This window comes from Xiphias gladius, chromosome 21 (genome assembly GCF_016859285.1).
Source record: "Xiphias gladius isolate SHS-SW01 ecotype Sanya breed wild chromosome 21, ASM1685928v1, whole genome shotgun sequence".
Classification (NCBI taxonomy): Eukaryota; Metazoa; Chordata; class Actinopteri; order Istiophoriformes; family Xiphiidae; genus Xiphias; species Xiphias gladius.
In genome coordinates, this window is record NC_053420.1 from 17699609 (window position 1) to 17715175 (window position 15567).

General features: G+C 38.6%; 1 protein-coding gene across 2 annotated transcripts in view; it reads left to right on the top strand.

Moving 5' to 3' along the window:
- The first annotated feature begins 4638 nt into the window (after positions 1–4638).
- The window catches only part of LOC120807149 (guanine nucleotide-binding protein G(i) subunit alpha-2-like), a 59765-nt gene continuing 48836 nt past the window's right edge, over positions 4639–15567 (top strand). The window contains exons 1-2 of one of the 2 annotated variants that reach the window (XM_040158874.1): positions 4639–4772; positions 5383–5547. In XM_040158874.1, coding sequence (XP_040014808.1) covers positions 5430–5547 — 118 coding nt within the window. In that variant the 5' untranslated portion in view covers positions 4639–4772; positions 5383–5429. Of the gene's footprint in view, positions 5548–15567 lie in introns of both variants that reach the window. The other variant, XM_040158873.1, reaches the window with a different exon arrangement.

Sequence of the window (15567 nt, forward strand, 5' to 3'; positions counted from 1 at the left end):
CTCAGATTAAAATATACAATCTGAGGCAGCTCCCTTTTAACTGTTTTGAATGAAATTTATTGAATGATAGACCATTCTTTTATGATTTTGAAGACTAGCGTTATTATTATTATTATTATTCAAATTTATTTGAATAACTACATCTTTGCGGTTCTGTGCACCTGAAGAGATAAAGTTAGAAGAATTGTTAAAAATTTTGCGAAATGTGCTTACTAGCTTCCTTGCCGAGAGTTAGGTGAGAAGATTGACTCCACTCTCATGTCTGTACAGTGAATATGAAGCTACAGCCCGGTTACCTTAGCTTAGCATAAAGACTGGAAACTGTTGACAACAGCTGCTGTTTATTTTAAGGTTTAGAGATACATCACCCCTGACAGAGCGGGGTGCCAAACCACTAAAAGTAAGTGGTACAGTGTCATGAGCACATTTGTCATTATACTCCTACACAAAATGATCTAGATGTACATTTTTATTAATAACTTCTCCTTGATGAAAACCTGAGACGATGCAGTTAGGACTGATGGGATGGTCCTCAGTTAATGCTTGCCGAGGCGATCAATATCCTAGAGGCAGGTCTAAGGTCAGGAGCATTTTTAACTGGGTTTTGGCTGTTCAGATCACTGTATGAAAGAATGCCTATGTTGTTCAAAGAGTTTTCCTTTTTCAGTATTGCTGTGTACATGACAGTGATAAATGGTACTGAAGACCTCAGCAGTTGGATTGTACAGATCAAAGTGGTGAATAAAAGGAGGAGAAGAAAGTTACCGCTCAGCGTTCCTTATCATCGAGCTGGAACGATTTTTACCTGCAAGATCTGATGTGTTGTTTCTGAACAGAGATAACCAAAACATGTATAAAACAACAACAGGGATGCTTCATGAAGTGGTTAGTAACAGTGTTGGGATTACTGTCTCTTTAACAATCATGAAAAGTTGGTGGTTAGCAATAGCACTTTCCTTTGACAAGCACAACTTCTTGTAGCCATTAATAAGTTGAAACACAGGCGAATTATTTCTAAGAAATTCTCACATTTGCTAGATGTGATTTAAAGGTATGTCCCTTTGTATGACTAAATCTTTGATAAACTAATCAATCTAATGTAGATTATGGAAAAATTAGCTATGTATCGATGGTATAATACGGATGTCTTCTCAAACGTTACTTGAAATAATGATAAATGTAGCTTTCCTTTGAGCCCCTGTGATCATTAGCTCCTGTGGTCTGTTTTGCAGATGAAATAACAAATGAGATGGATGTACTGTTGGAGGTTTTTAAGTGTCTGTGTTGTTTAAAAAATGAAAACATGGCTCCACTGTATTTGAACTATAGTAACTATATGCATTTGTGTTGTTAAACCTGGACCTATACTCTGATCAGAAGTATAATCCAAGTATTTGCCTCCTACATTGATATTGATAGATTAACTGTTGTTTTAAACTTCATGTTTAATGTTTATTTGGGCGTATCAGTTGAATCTGATTCAGTGATGAAATGCAAGATGCAAAACCTGTTAATGATTGTTTTTTATGTTTTTTTTTTTTTTTTTTAATTATATCTGTCTGTTTTAGTCAGTGGTATATCATCAGTGTTATAGTATGGGTCATTTCTGACTCCCTTGCTGCTTTGTTGGCAGACATTAACCTACTAACTTGGAGTTGTTAGTGAGCTGGTGTACTTGCCTACATTTCATTATTTTTTTAAAGATAAAATCTGTTACACCAGACTACAGTGAGTGCTGTATGGGTAACTCAGTGTTGTCCTGTCAATCTGTTACACGAAAAAACCTCTTTTAATCAATTTTGATTTGATTATATCTAGGCACTTGGTTGTCTGTATGTATCTGTATACAGAGGGAATCATCTGAATCAGCCACCGGGGGATAATTTAGTGTTCGCTGTTGTTTGACCAATGCAAGGATTATATTTATCCCTGACTTCCTGTTAGTAGTTTGACCTTCATTTTTGGCTGTATGTATCGTAAAGCCATTTGGTAAATCAGGTGAGTTTCATAAACTGTTTTTTCAATGGTGCACATACACAAAAAACTTCAAAACCTCACAACGCGCAAAAAATAAACATAAACACAGGCAACAAAGTAAGGGGATACACTGTGTTAGTGGCTGATACAAGATGATCTCTTAGGACCTGCATTTAGAGACAGTGTTGTTAGTCTCCATATCTGTGTGATTTATTGAAATGTGTATGATTGAATAGTAACATATTAAATATTGACATCGGCCAGAAGTTATAAATAATGTATATAAATGTATACCCTTTATATTCTATATGCATATCTAGTTTGTATAATGTAAATAGCAAATTAAAGTTTTAGTCCAATTAAAAATATAAATGTAATCACTTTCAAAGTGCTTTTAGACCTTTTTGTCCTTCAATTAATGTCTATTTTCTTGTATCTCTATATATTTTAATATGTTGCTGGCAGTTGTTGTACTGTAAACAATGTTGCAATAAAGATAATGAGGTAACAGAACTTTCATCTATTATTATCTATCAGATATGACAATCAGGACACATCTTTATATGATGTTTATATGATGTTCTTGGAAACAGGAGATTGGTAGGAGATTAGTGTGAGTTTTTCAGTAGTTCACCTACATTTTAATTTCCTAAATGGAGCATTAGATTATGTGGCTGAAAAATCAGAATAATAACAGCTTTAAATGGACCACTATGGCCGTAAACAGCCACAGTAAGACCTGACATTTTAGGCAAATATTTCTCAGCAATAAAAACACGCCGATAATATGTAGTTTTATGATTTATGGATTTTAATCTCACAATGTTTCCCAGACGCATATAATTCCATATCTTATTGTCTATCTGACTGTAGTACAAAAATGGTGTAAAAAAGTAAAGGGAGTTCAACAACAGTTGTTAATTCTTCTCTTGAGGGTCAGGAGACAGTCCACAAGGTGACACCATAGAGCTGTGGAATGAGCTAAGGTGCTGTGGACCTTTACATGATATAACATAATGTCAGGGTTTTATTGAAGATACAGTGACCACTGATGCCACAGTTGTAGTTTTTCTGCTGCTTTTGAGTGCTCATTGGAAGCTTGTGGGTTTGAGATTTCTACATTCAACTTCATGCTAAATTTGTGTTTTTGGTCCAATATAGAATCAAAACAGAGTTAGGTACAATTTTAAGGGAACTTGTACTTTATTTATTTACATTTGATGTTATTTTATACGGCACTTCTAGGCTACAACAGTTCAGAGGGAAATATTTTACTTTATACTCCACTACATTTATAATTCATATTATATATACAGATTATATTGATGATTAAGGTTACTCATATAAAACATACAGTCATTTTATTAGATATGAAGCATTTTTATAGATTAAACAACCCAGTTACATAAAATCGTTAAAACTGCTCGACCTCTCAACCAGCTAATGCATTAAAATACGCCCTACATATTATTGAAGGTTTCAGACTGCTGTCAGACAAAACAAGAAATGTTAAGATGTCTTCATGGGCTCAGGGAAATCCTGGTGGGCATTCTGGCTATTTCATCACAGTTTATGGACCAAACAATTGATCATTAACCAGGAAAATTACAGCTGATTAACCAATAATGATAATAATTGTCAGATGTAGCCATGCTGTATATCTGCATTGATAAACCATTTGAGAGGGGTCATTCTGCTGAAGGAGTGCTCTTACTTTTTAATGATTTCAGGTACATTTTTCAGTTAATTCTTTTACTTTAAGTCCCCGTCCGGTGAAAAATATGTTGTGGTAATGGTCACTTCTTTTGGATATTTGACCTCTGCTTTGCAGAATGATATATGCTCAGAGTTTGACACTAAAAGACAGTTTTGAAATTAATCTTCTGAAAGTGGAAAGTTCAACTGAGCGCAGCTAAAATCTGAGTTTAATTCGTGTATACCTGCTAGCAGGATCTGTTACCACCAATAGTTTGGACGCCAATCCTGGTTCGACAGGCGAAGTACACACTTTACAAATAGCCCACTGCTCATGGAGAGTGGCCTGTCGGTGATGCAGGAGACATCTTGTATCCAGCAGTTAAACGTTTGAAATGAAGAACATTTGCTTATCCATAGATTATGGATTTTTCAACGGGGGGGGGGGGGGTATGTATCATTTTAAGAATTTACCGTTTTTTTTTAATAGAAAAAACAAACAAATTATCATTCAAAGGATAGCATTTCTATATTCTAACATGCCTGGAAGAGTAAATATTAAATGTTAATGTACAGGAGTGTAATAGAGTATTTTAGCACTATGGTAAGCCTATTTCTCCTTTTACCTAATTAAACAATGTGAGTATTCCGACCACCGCTGTTTCGGAACGAAGAGTATGAAGCCGCAATCTGTTGCCTCAAATTGGAAATTGAGTTTTGAGAAAGACCCCTAATCTCTCTTATCTCGTCGACTGCGGTTGCTTCCCGTTTAGCGATGCAATGCTTGTGAACTCAAGTGAGTAACGCCGATATTTCCTGTAGCTCTTGAAGTATACATGCACCGTATCTCTCTCTCTCTCTCTCTCTCTCTCTCGCTCTCTGACTACATTTCCCATGGAGCACCTCGGAGTGGGCGTTTTTTTTTTTCCCTCGTACCCCCCCCCCCTTTCTTCTGTTAAAGGTTGGCCCTGCTGCTGTAGCTCTAGGAGGTGACGGCGCTGTCTCGCTGTTTTGTCGGGCGGAGGGGAACTTTACGGCGGCTACGGGTGTGGCTTCAAACGTGATAAATCTCAACGCGGGGAAAAGAATGCGTAGCGGCGGTAGGGATTGAAACAAAAGGAAAAAAAAAAGATAAAACAGAAAGCTAAGTACCCTCTGAAAAGTGGCGAGTGTGTGTGTCCGGTAGCCTAACTGGCAGCAGGAATCCGTGTGGTCGGTTTTCAACAGCTGGAATACACTTTCTTTTTGAAAAATTTTTTTTTTTTTTTTGGCTAAACTTCGTGGCTCGTTTTCGTATGCTAAACCTGCTCTGATGGTCCCCCTGTAGGAAATACCGAATTAGCTAAAACCGTCCTCAAAAGAAAAAGTTGGCCAAGCTGTTTCGTTTTTTTTTTTTTTCTTTTTCGGTCGCGGGACAACTTCTCCACGCTCTTTAGAAACCACCAATGCTGGCAGACCGACTGAACAACCAGCGAGTCTTTGGGAATTTCGTACATTAGAAAGCCAAGTTCACCTCGAAGAAGGAAATCGTTTGTGTTTTATGATTTTTCGTTCCCTCTCGCGGACGAGCGGACTCCGTCACGTTTGTCGCCACTCTTGAAAAAGGGAAGTCGCCTTGATCAACTTCAACCCTTGGGCTTTTTTTTGTTTTGTTTTTTAAATAAGGGGGTCTCGGACTCACCCATTAAATTTTCCTTTTTTTTTCCCAAGAGATATTTTCCCACTAAGCAGCAGACCTGAAGCGCGCACTAGGAACCATGGGTTGTACAGTTAGTCAGGAGGATAAAGCCGCGGCCGAGAGGTCTAAAATGATTGACAAAAACCTGAGAGAAGATGGAGAGAAGGCGGCGAGGGAAGTGAAACTGCTGCTGCTCGGTGAGTTGTCTGTCACAGCACTGACACCGGGTCGCACATGTGCCACACTGATGGTCGCAAACGATGTCTGCAACAAGTGCGTAAGACCTGAACATTTGCACAGATATGACACGGGAATAAAACAGAAGGCTTGAGGTCACGCTATTAATAGTAACATTTCTTTAAATGTGGCCTTGAATCCTGTCCCTCAGTCTCATCAAATGTCTCACCGAGAACAGTTCTCTGAATTGTTTGGGCTGAGCGTTTCCCTCACACACTTCCGAAAGAGACAAACGTGGCAGCAGCAATGCCACCATAAGATGCATGTGTTTTGTTTGTGTGAGTGCAGCAGCAGTTCTGTCAACTTGACCCGCCACTGCCCTGGCTCACATGTTCAAAAAGTAGCATGTCCTTGTGTACTTTGCTTTCATTATAGGTTCTGCTTTGACATAAACATGGGGTTTATTGAGGATGTTTTGGAAAGTTTGGAGTAAAACTTTTTTTTTTTTTTTTATGTGGCAGGACAGCCAAAGTTGTCAGTCTTACGTAGAACTGGACTGAGGGGTCAGACATGGCAGAGTCTGGTTGATAATGAGTGGGCTGCTGTTTGGATAGAGGGTGAACAGCCCTGACTGTTCCCAGCACTGGCTAGAACACACACACACACACACTCTCTCTCTCTCTCACTCATATATATATATATACGCAAAACACCTGATTGAAAGCACTGCTTGGTAGCATGAGAGAATTGCACTTTCCCAGGCTTTGAAATTTGTCCCTGGTTCTTTTCACACTCTATCGGAGTAGCTGGGAATGCTACGTACAACTACACGACACAGCGCTGCTGAGTTAAGTTAATCTTAACATCTTTCCTCAAAGTCTTGATATTGAAAGCATACTGACAACTTGCCTGTGGCGTTTTCTTCCCACATTTTTATTCATTTTAGATAAAAGTACCATTTTCTACTGACTGCTTTTTAATGGAATAGGGGTCCTTTAAGCTTCAAATCCTTACCTGACACACAGCTCATAGATATAGTAAGAAAGGAGGCAGCAGTTCTTGTTGGCTGCTTAACCAGCAATTCATATGAATTAAAAGTTGATCAGTACACTCCAGCACCAATGATATGATTTCGTCTCATGCTCTTTTATTTACTCTCCAGATGTTATTCCAGTTATTGGAACTAACTGAGTCATTTTGTTAGCATAGATAGTGATTTTATTGAGCACACCTTGCCGAACATATGCTCAGATTTAAACTGATATTGATCTTGTTGATAAGCGGAATCTGAGGGTACTAGAAAGACATTTTCAGATGTTGTTCTCTGCATAAAATTGATTAGTCAACTAAAATATGATGTCGGAACATTAATTTACACCCGGCAGTAAATGGTCAGGAATATAATCTCAGAGGATCCTGTATGGATCCTTTAACTAAATACAGCTCTCAGTACTTGACAGTGTAAGTGGAAATTTTTTTTTCTTTTTTAATTTTGCACCACGCTCACACATACTATATTTCCTTCCTGTAACTTGTTTGAATTGGGGTATTTAACGTATTTGGCACTAAGTAAAGCCCATGCGTTTAGTCACAGTTTGGTGATCACAGAATCACCGAACTGATGTGTCACCCTCTTTTCTGACAGAAAACAGAAAATTTTGCCTAAATTGATGGGGAATGTGTACTTTGTTTTTCTCTCCTGGCTCTTTTGAAGAGACGGCAGATTGTTAAGTTCTGCCCCTGGTTAGAAGGGTAATTACATACTCTGCTCTGTACAGCAGGTTTCATATCAGTAATTACCATCCGGTGCAGTGTGTGAGGGTTGAGAGGAATTATAGGAGAGGTCTGAATCTGAAATCTGGGCTCATGAATTTCTGTGTTAAGACTCAGATTATGCAAGTAAGAGTTTTCCCTTCACTTGTGCCATTTGAAAAACATGTCACAGCATGCGAAGGCTGTACCTGAATATAAAGCTGGAATGTCTTTTGAAGCATTTGTGGTCTCTAAAAAGTGAAATTCACAGTCCAGTCATCTAAACGGTAAATGTAGTTGTGCATTCATAATACTTCAGTAGTATTATTCATAATACTACAAGATTGCATAAAACTCATTTTTACAATGATTTTAAATCTCTTACAGTGTCACCCTTTTTTTTTTTCTTTTAATGCTTTTAATGCTATCCCGCTGGTAGACATTAGTTAATGACAGTGTTTCGGTTTAATTGCATTGTGCTCTCTTGGAAGACTTAATAAATAGACTTAAATTCAATAAATAGACTGAATAAAGCACACAATATTGTAGTTTGCAGTCATAGCTGAAATTTGGATCTATCTATTCAGTGGCAGTTTGTGTGACATTCTGCCGGAGGCACTACATCACGCTTTCAAGGTATGCATTTCAACACTCACATCTGCCACCATATTATTGGCTGGAACAGCTGAGAAAAGTCCTACTGCTTCCTTCACGACACACCAGTAAGCAGTCTGTCCTGTCTGTCCAATAGAGCTTAACTTGTCAAGTGTAGTCCCATGTCCTTCCTAAAGCAAACTCAAGAGACTGTGAGAAGAGGTGTAGCATTTAGTTTGAAAGATGAGCCTCGTTTCTACTTACAGGCAGAGACAGAAATGATTGATCTCTTTTTGAATCAGCTCTGAATCACTGTGTTCTTTCAGTAAGCCGAGGACGTCTAACCACAAAAAGCTTAACCAAAATGTTGGAATTTCATCTTTTACTTGGTGTAAACAAACAAAGGCAACTAGGAATTTCCATGGTAACTGCTTTTCTCTAATTACGCCTTACCAAAAAGAAGGCTGTATTAGATTGTTTTGTCTTGTTAGTTGTCCTTAGAGCTAGCCATTAGGTAATGTAGCAGAGAGGACTTCATACTGTTGAGGCTTAAGATTTCATTAACAGGAAGCACTCATTCACAGGCTTCGCTGCCAGTTATGGGCTTTGACTGACATTTAATCTCCTCCCCGTTGACAACAAAAATTTTGCTGCTCGCGTCAGTTGATTTTCTCTATTATTTGGCTTACTAACCTTTTTTTCAGCTCAGCACAAATGAAAAGTTCCTTTTGGCACCGAGCTCTGCTTAGACTGTGAGAACAGCGGCCTGGTAGTAGGAAATATCTCTGCAAAAGTCACTGTTAGCACGCACGTGGGCGCACACAGTCACACACACACACACACACATAAACGCTTTAGTGTTGATTGTACATAAACACATTTGCTCAGAGGCTTGACAGGCATTTCTGTTTTGTAAATACGTTGCCATACTGAATGCAAGCGTGCAGCCTAGGGCACAGTAGAAAGGCACGTGTGCTTCTTACACAAATATATAGACTTTTTACTAAAAATAGTGGATCTTTGATATTGTTGCCATTAAAGACGTGTGCAGCATGTGTGTAGTTGATACCATGTGAACTTGACATGGTAAAGATGATAAATGAAGGAAAATAAAGACAGTTTTATCGGGCTGTGGCTAAAAAATGCCGATCGTGTTCTTAGAAAGGAAACAACTTGGTCTATTTTCAGCATTAAAAACAACTGATATGGCAGCACTGTTATTGATTTTCATTGATAGATGATTTTTTTTGTTTTTTTTAATGACATGATATATAAAGCATGCACTGCACTACGTTATGACCTGGTCGTTGCCACAGTCTTAAATTGGCTTGGTTTCCATTGCATAGCTCCTCGTGGTTACTGCAGTAAGGCTGCCACATGTAACAATGTCAGGCTGACATACTATTCAGCCTGCAGCTGGTTTTATTCATGATCAAAGCATCAGATGGTTAACCTAAAATGAAGGTGGCATCCACATTACATCGCTCATGCCACGGGTTGGGAAATGTACTGTTAATGTTTTCAGGCTAAGAATATTTTATCTGTGCTAGGAGAGAGGACATAGAGAAGCTTGTATAACTCTAACACGGTCACCTTGACAGTTTTTTTTTTTCTGTCTGGTCTTTATTATGAACCAACATTGAATTTTTTTTAAACCACAGACGAAAGAAAAAACACATGATATGAAACCAGTCATTTTCTCTTCCTCTTTTACATCTCTGCTTTGCTGTGTGCATGAGGATGCTCACTTATTAATTTGCATTCTTTGTTAGAGCCTTGGTCAGGAAGCAGGGAAATGGACTTACAGTGAACATTGGAGTAGTTATTGGAAGATTTTGCTCCAAAGGAATGGATATTATAATAAAGGGGTTTTTTTTGGGTTGGGAATACAGTGTACTATGTAATATCTACTGTGAAAATCATGATGTAAGTGCCATACAGATCCCCAAAAGACCAAAAAGTGGCAAAATGGCAGGCCATGAGCCAGGTAGACAGTTTTCTGGTTCGAGCTGACTTGCCACCATCTACTGTTGTTATACCTTTGCTGATCTACGGACATACGTAATGTTGCTTATAAATAGCTCCACTTATGGTCCACTGACAGATATCAATATCTGCTGAGAAATAACACTTTGCTCAGTGGTATTTCTATAATTATTGGCAATAATGCTCAAACCACTGGCATGTTGTGCAGTGAACATTGTAATGTGCCAGTTACAATTTTTACAAAGTTATCCTATGCACATGAAATAAAATTGTATTGTGTGTTCATTCAAATCTTGCCCACCTGGACAGGCCATGTTGGCTATGTTAGTTGTTCAGGACTAAAATTTAGCCAAAGCTGTCCTAGCCGGCTTAGCTACCGAAAAGGAGTTTGTCAGTTTAATTGTGACATAACTATCATTTTAAACATCTGCTGATGGTATCTGGGAATTGGTATCTGTTTGTGAAACACAGGTTACATGCTGTTCATATCAGCAGCATGAGTGGTATGTGACTGTAAGAGCTGGCACAGACCACAGACACAATGGTTGCATACCAGTAGCCGTTACCTTGCTTTATTCTTATACCTATTTTAAACCATAATTACCACGTACATGCAGGTTTTTTTAAACGCAGGTAAACCCATGGACTCCTTTCTCATTGCCAGTAGATGAGTTTGCATCTGTTTTTTTGTTTGTTTGTTTGTTTTTCTCAAACGTGACATAAAGCAATAGCCAGGATATGTTAGTAGCTATTTACGTGCCAATGTTTGAAGCTTCAACGTGTGTCATAGCGTTGGGCAGGAAAAGGGGCGAAAATGTGCGTGTCCACCTGGGTGTCATGTTTCCATCACTGCTGATCGGAGCCAAAGCCGATAAATACTTGTGACTACTTCAGAGTCATTTCACCAGGGATTGAATGCCGATTCATTGTATTCAGTGTAATAGGGACTTTACTGCATTATTCAACCCATACTCTCACTACCCATATACACTACGATCCTTGTCACAATAATGCATGTCTAATCACACTTTATATAGGAGAACATTACCAAATCTGTAGCCCTAAATACAGTAAGAAAGATTATTTATTTTGTATATATTTTGTGTAAAAGTGAAGGTTATGCGAAATTCCAAGTTACATACTTTAAGATTAAAAAGTAAAAAGTATTTCGAGTTGAATTGAAATGAAAAGGGTAGGATCTTTTGTTGACAGGTAGGACAATCTTTAATTTGCATTTTAATTTAAATTGAGTTAAGTATGCCAGTGCAGCACTAACAAAACTTGATATTAAACACTGAAAAATTAAAAAAAAAAAAATTCTTTCATGTTTAATAATTTATTTTATCCTAGACTGATTAGTATGACGGCTGTAAAAGTGTTGTGAAATTAGTGTGTCCATTCGTGTTAGAAATGGATTTTCCTGAAAGCGTTTATCTTGTCTTGCACTTAATGACTTAATTAGAGGCTATCTTTTCATTAATGGTCTTTTAAAGGCTCAGACATTAAAGTAATCAATAACACCTTCTTTTTAACCATGTTTTCAGACAGTCACTTGACAGGTACATTAAAGAAGATGGACATCTATTTTCTATACTGTAAATTGTATCCTTAAAAATACTAGACAGAATGATCTTTTAAAACACACACACACTCACACACATAACAATGTTCTCTGAGTACAGTTTTTCCCTTTGTAAATTCATTTTTAAATGTATTTATTAAATATAGGTATGAATTAGTATATTTTATTCTGTTGCAATGAAAGGACACAGTCAAACACATCAGGGTGAGATTTTAGCTAATCTAATTTTTTTCTTCAAAGGCAGTTTCGTCCTGTGGGTTCCTGGAGAACAAACAGTTACCTTAATTTCTCTTAAATGCTTAGATTAGGTAACTTTCTCAAAGCCTGGCACTGCAGACACAGTATTGATCAGAGAGGCGGCCTTTATCGACTAGCCTAGCCACTGCTACCACCTGTGAAAGCCATCAATCTAAGCAGAGTTGAGCTGGGAAACCTGAGCTCAAACCTGGGGAACCTACAGCTACTGTGATAGTATGGTAAGAGTAGCAGAGAGCTCAACCCTCTCTCTGATCTTTTCCCGTTACTATTGTTTTGTCAGATGGTGATTAAAGGGAAAAATGCTGGATATTAATGATAATAATAATATCAATTAATGTTATAGAACATTTCATATCATAGTGTATCATGCTGAATGAAAGAGTTAAGTTTTGGCAGCACATTGTAGCCCAAATTTAAGTCTCCAGTACAGTCACCTATTTACTGTAGATAGTCATGTTTGATGACTACACAAGGTGACACGTTCTACTGCTGGTCAGCCTGTGTGGTCAGCACTGCATAGACACTGAGTTCCTCCCTCTTATTAAAGTCAGTAGAAGAGGTTTTTTTTTTTTTGGTGGGTGTCAGGTGTAATTACAGTAGGCTGATTATAGAGACCTGGATTTCTCTGGAGAAACCAAGTCAGACTGGACTGTTCCAGAGGTATTAACAGCTCTGTGCCTGTGTGCCTGCTTTGGCAGCAGAGGACACTTTAACAGCTCCCCAGGAAATCTCATCTGAGCATCAGATACTTAGCAGCTGCATTATAACCGATACTTACAACAAGCACTATTGGCAAAAATGTGCCAATTCTATGAGATTTATCAAATGAGCTGCTGCCCTATGTTTTTGGGTGACTTGACCTTGTTTAGTCAACAGTCTGCACCACAGACTGCCCAATTAGCTGTGTGACTCACTGGATAGCAGATCTGTGAGTGTGTATGTGAACAGTCTGAATATCCTGCAATTACAGGGAGAGCTCTGAAGATAAAGCTGGCTCCTGCAGACTGTGTGTCTCAGTGTGAGTCCACAGGGACCAGGGTGCACTATCCTCTCTGCTGTGGAAATACTGATAGCTTAGAAAATCCTCCACTGCTGTCTCAGTCCCCACCTCTACACAGAGCTTATATCTTTTATTCTTACACTAGTCCTGCTGCTTCATAAGAAAAATAAAGTAGCACAGAGATCAATATTTTAGAGTGGAAAGTGTGTGTGTGTGTGTGTGTGTGTGTGTGTGTGTGTGTGTGTGTGTGTGTGTGTGTGTGTGTGTGTGTGTGTGTGTTATGGCTTACTAACAGTTATGAATGCAGCCCTCAGGATTCACCTTGGTTTTGGTCACAACAGGGTCTGACGACACAGAAGCAGATCATGAGCATAATTCCATGTGAACGCCCTTTACCTCTGATAATGTGTGTAGGAGGGGAAGTAGATACTGCAGAATGCAGACTTGTAGACAGCCCTGCACAGACACAGGAACTGTTGCAAAATGCAAATCTGTCTGAGTGAGAGGATAGAGGGAAGGATATAAGCTAAGAATGTACTAATTAGTCATGTCTTTTTTTTAAAGGGGTCGGTTCAACCAAATTACAAAAACCAAGAAGAATCCCACTTAATCTTAAGGGTTGCCTTATAGATATTTCGGATTGAGCTGCTGAGTTTTTCAGATCTTCTGTACTGATACTTCAACAGCCAGCTCAGTGCAAAGAAAGTGAATGGCATTTCCTTTGTGGCGCTTAGAGTGCTGAAACATCAGTCAGCTTGTTTTGCCATAAACTGTGTAATATTGGTTGTTTTGGAAAACTGGAAAACCTAATTTTTCAACGAAATGTATGTGCATGACTAGATATCATTAGGCTCTCTCGTGTGTGTGTGTGTGTGTGTGTGTGTGTGTGTGTGTGTGTGTGTGTGTGTGTGTGTGTGTGCGCGTATATCTATCTATATATCTCGATCTCTATATATCTATATAAGTATATATCTATACAGATATATAGATACATCTATAGATCTATGTAATATAAAGAAAAAAAGAAATAAAATAAAATCTGCATATCTCTGCCCTGGGGCCAGTAAAATCTTTATGTTCCAGTTTCAGCCCAAATGTGATTGACATCATTTTGTATAACTCAAACAGTGCGCTTTGGTCCTGAAAACACACAATTCACCCCACAAGTTCATGACACCCCCCCCCCCCCCAAAGCATCACCAGAAATGTCAAAGTTCCCATCTTTATATTGCTTACATTTTCAAGTGTCTTTGGGGAGAGGGGAGCCAGGGGTGGGGGCTTTCCTTGTCTGACCATGTCATTAAATACACATACAATAAACAATTATCCCTCTCTCCCCTCCCACCAACCATTTCCTTCTTCTTGCCATTATAGGAAATGAGCTCACTTCACTTCCTCTCCATCCTCAATGTTAGCCACAGAAAGAAATAGCTAAAGCTTTCAATGGAGGCTGTGACTCTTTGATACGTCCTACCCTAATAATCTGAGGGGAAGTGAAGAGCACTTAGGTGGATGGTGAGATGGGGACGAAAAGAGAAGAAAGAGGATCAGTTTAATGTGACAAAATCATAGCAGAAGGCTCATGACATAATGTGTAAGGATGGAAACAGAGGGTGGGCCACAGTTCATATTTAACCAAGTGGAAGATTGAGCATGTCCTTTTATGATGAGTAGGGCAGCTTCACTCAACCACAGCTATCACTGCTGCCCGTGGTCACAGTGCAGCCATGGTTTGACCCTCCGTCTCTTCATCTCTCCTTTAGTATAGCTGCTGTTCAAATGCGTTCTGAGTGGTAGAGAAAACTCGGGAGAGGGACAAGCAAAAATTATGCACAAAGAGGAGAAAAAAAGGACATTCCAGCTGATGACAAGGCGGACTACATTAGAGATTTAATCTTGCAAAATATGGTCAACAGGTGGTATGACTTTGTTTGTGTTTTTGTACCAAGCGACAGTGCGCTGCTGCAATATGAAATGGGGACGTTTTGAAGCTGTCAGAAAGCAGACAGCAGGAGAAAGGGGAGCTGTCACTCTCCCAGAAGTACAGGGTGGAAATGCTTGGAATCTCTTTCCTCAGTGTGCCACACTATCCTTTCTCACTTCTCTAAAGTTTTCCAGTATCAGATGATAGTTTTACTTGGGACCTCACTTGTTCTGTCACACTACTAGCTTTCAGCTGCTACCTGCTCTTTTTGGTGTTCATCGGAGTTGTGTGCTGTGGAAAAAAGTGCATCAGGTGAAGTGCCTAAAGTAATTTGAGCAGCAGGGGCCCATGTTAAGGTGATAGATGGTAAGAATAGTTTACATGTCATAGTAGGTGAGGGTTGTTTTTTTTTTTTTTTTTTTTTTTTTTTTTTCTCCAAGGGAGAGGGGGGGGCACAGAGTGATAATGTTGTGATAGCTGTGCTGTCAAAACTGTAACTGAAAAGTCAATTTTGTTTCAGTAGTATTGCCTGTCCTGAGCTCTCCCCTATGTGTCAACTGGACAAATATAATTCATACACTTCACAGATTTTTCTTTTTTCTTTTCAATAAGTCTTACTTTAAGCTTTTGTCTATAACTGGATGTGTATTCTGTTGTCATATTCTCTCTATGAAACCTAAACTAAACTTTAAACTTTGCTGTAACATGATTTCAGTTGTAAGGTCACAGTTTGAGATTTGTGGATGTTTCTAAAATTTTAGAAACAAAATTTAAATGATTCTCATTGAACTAAACCAAAATGAGGTTAACAGTAGACATTAATTAAGTCATTTAGATGAAACCATACTGTTGTACATGGCTATGTGGTTTGGGTTTGTGTCAAGGAAAGACTAAAGTTTATTTAAAACTGTTACTGGTTCACAATGTTGGTCATATGTTTACTG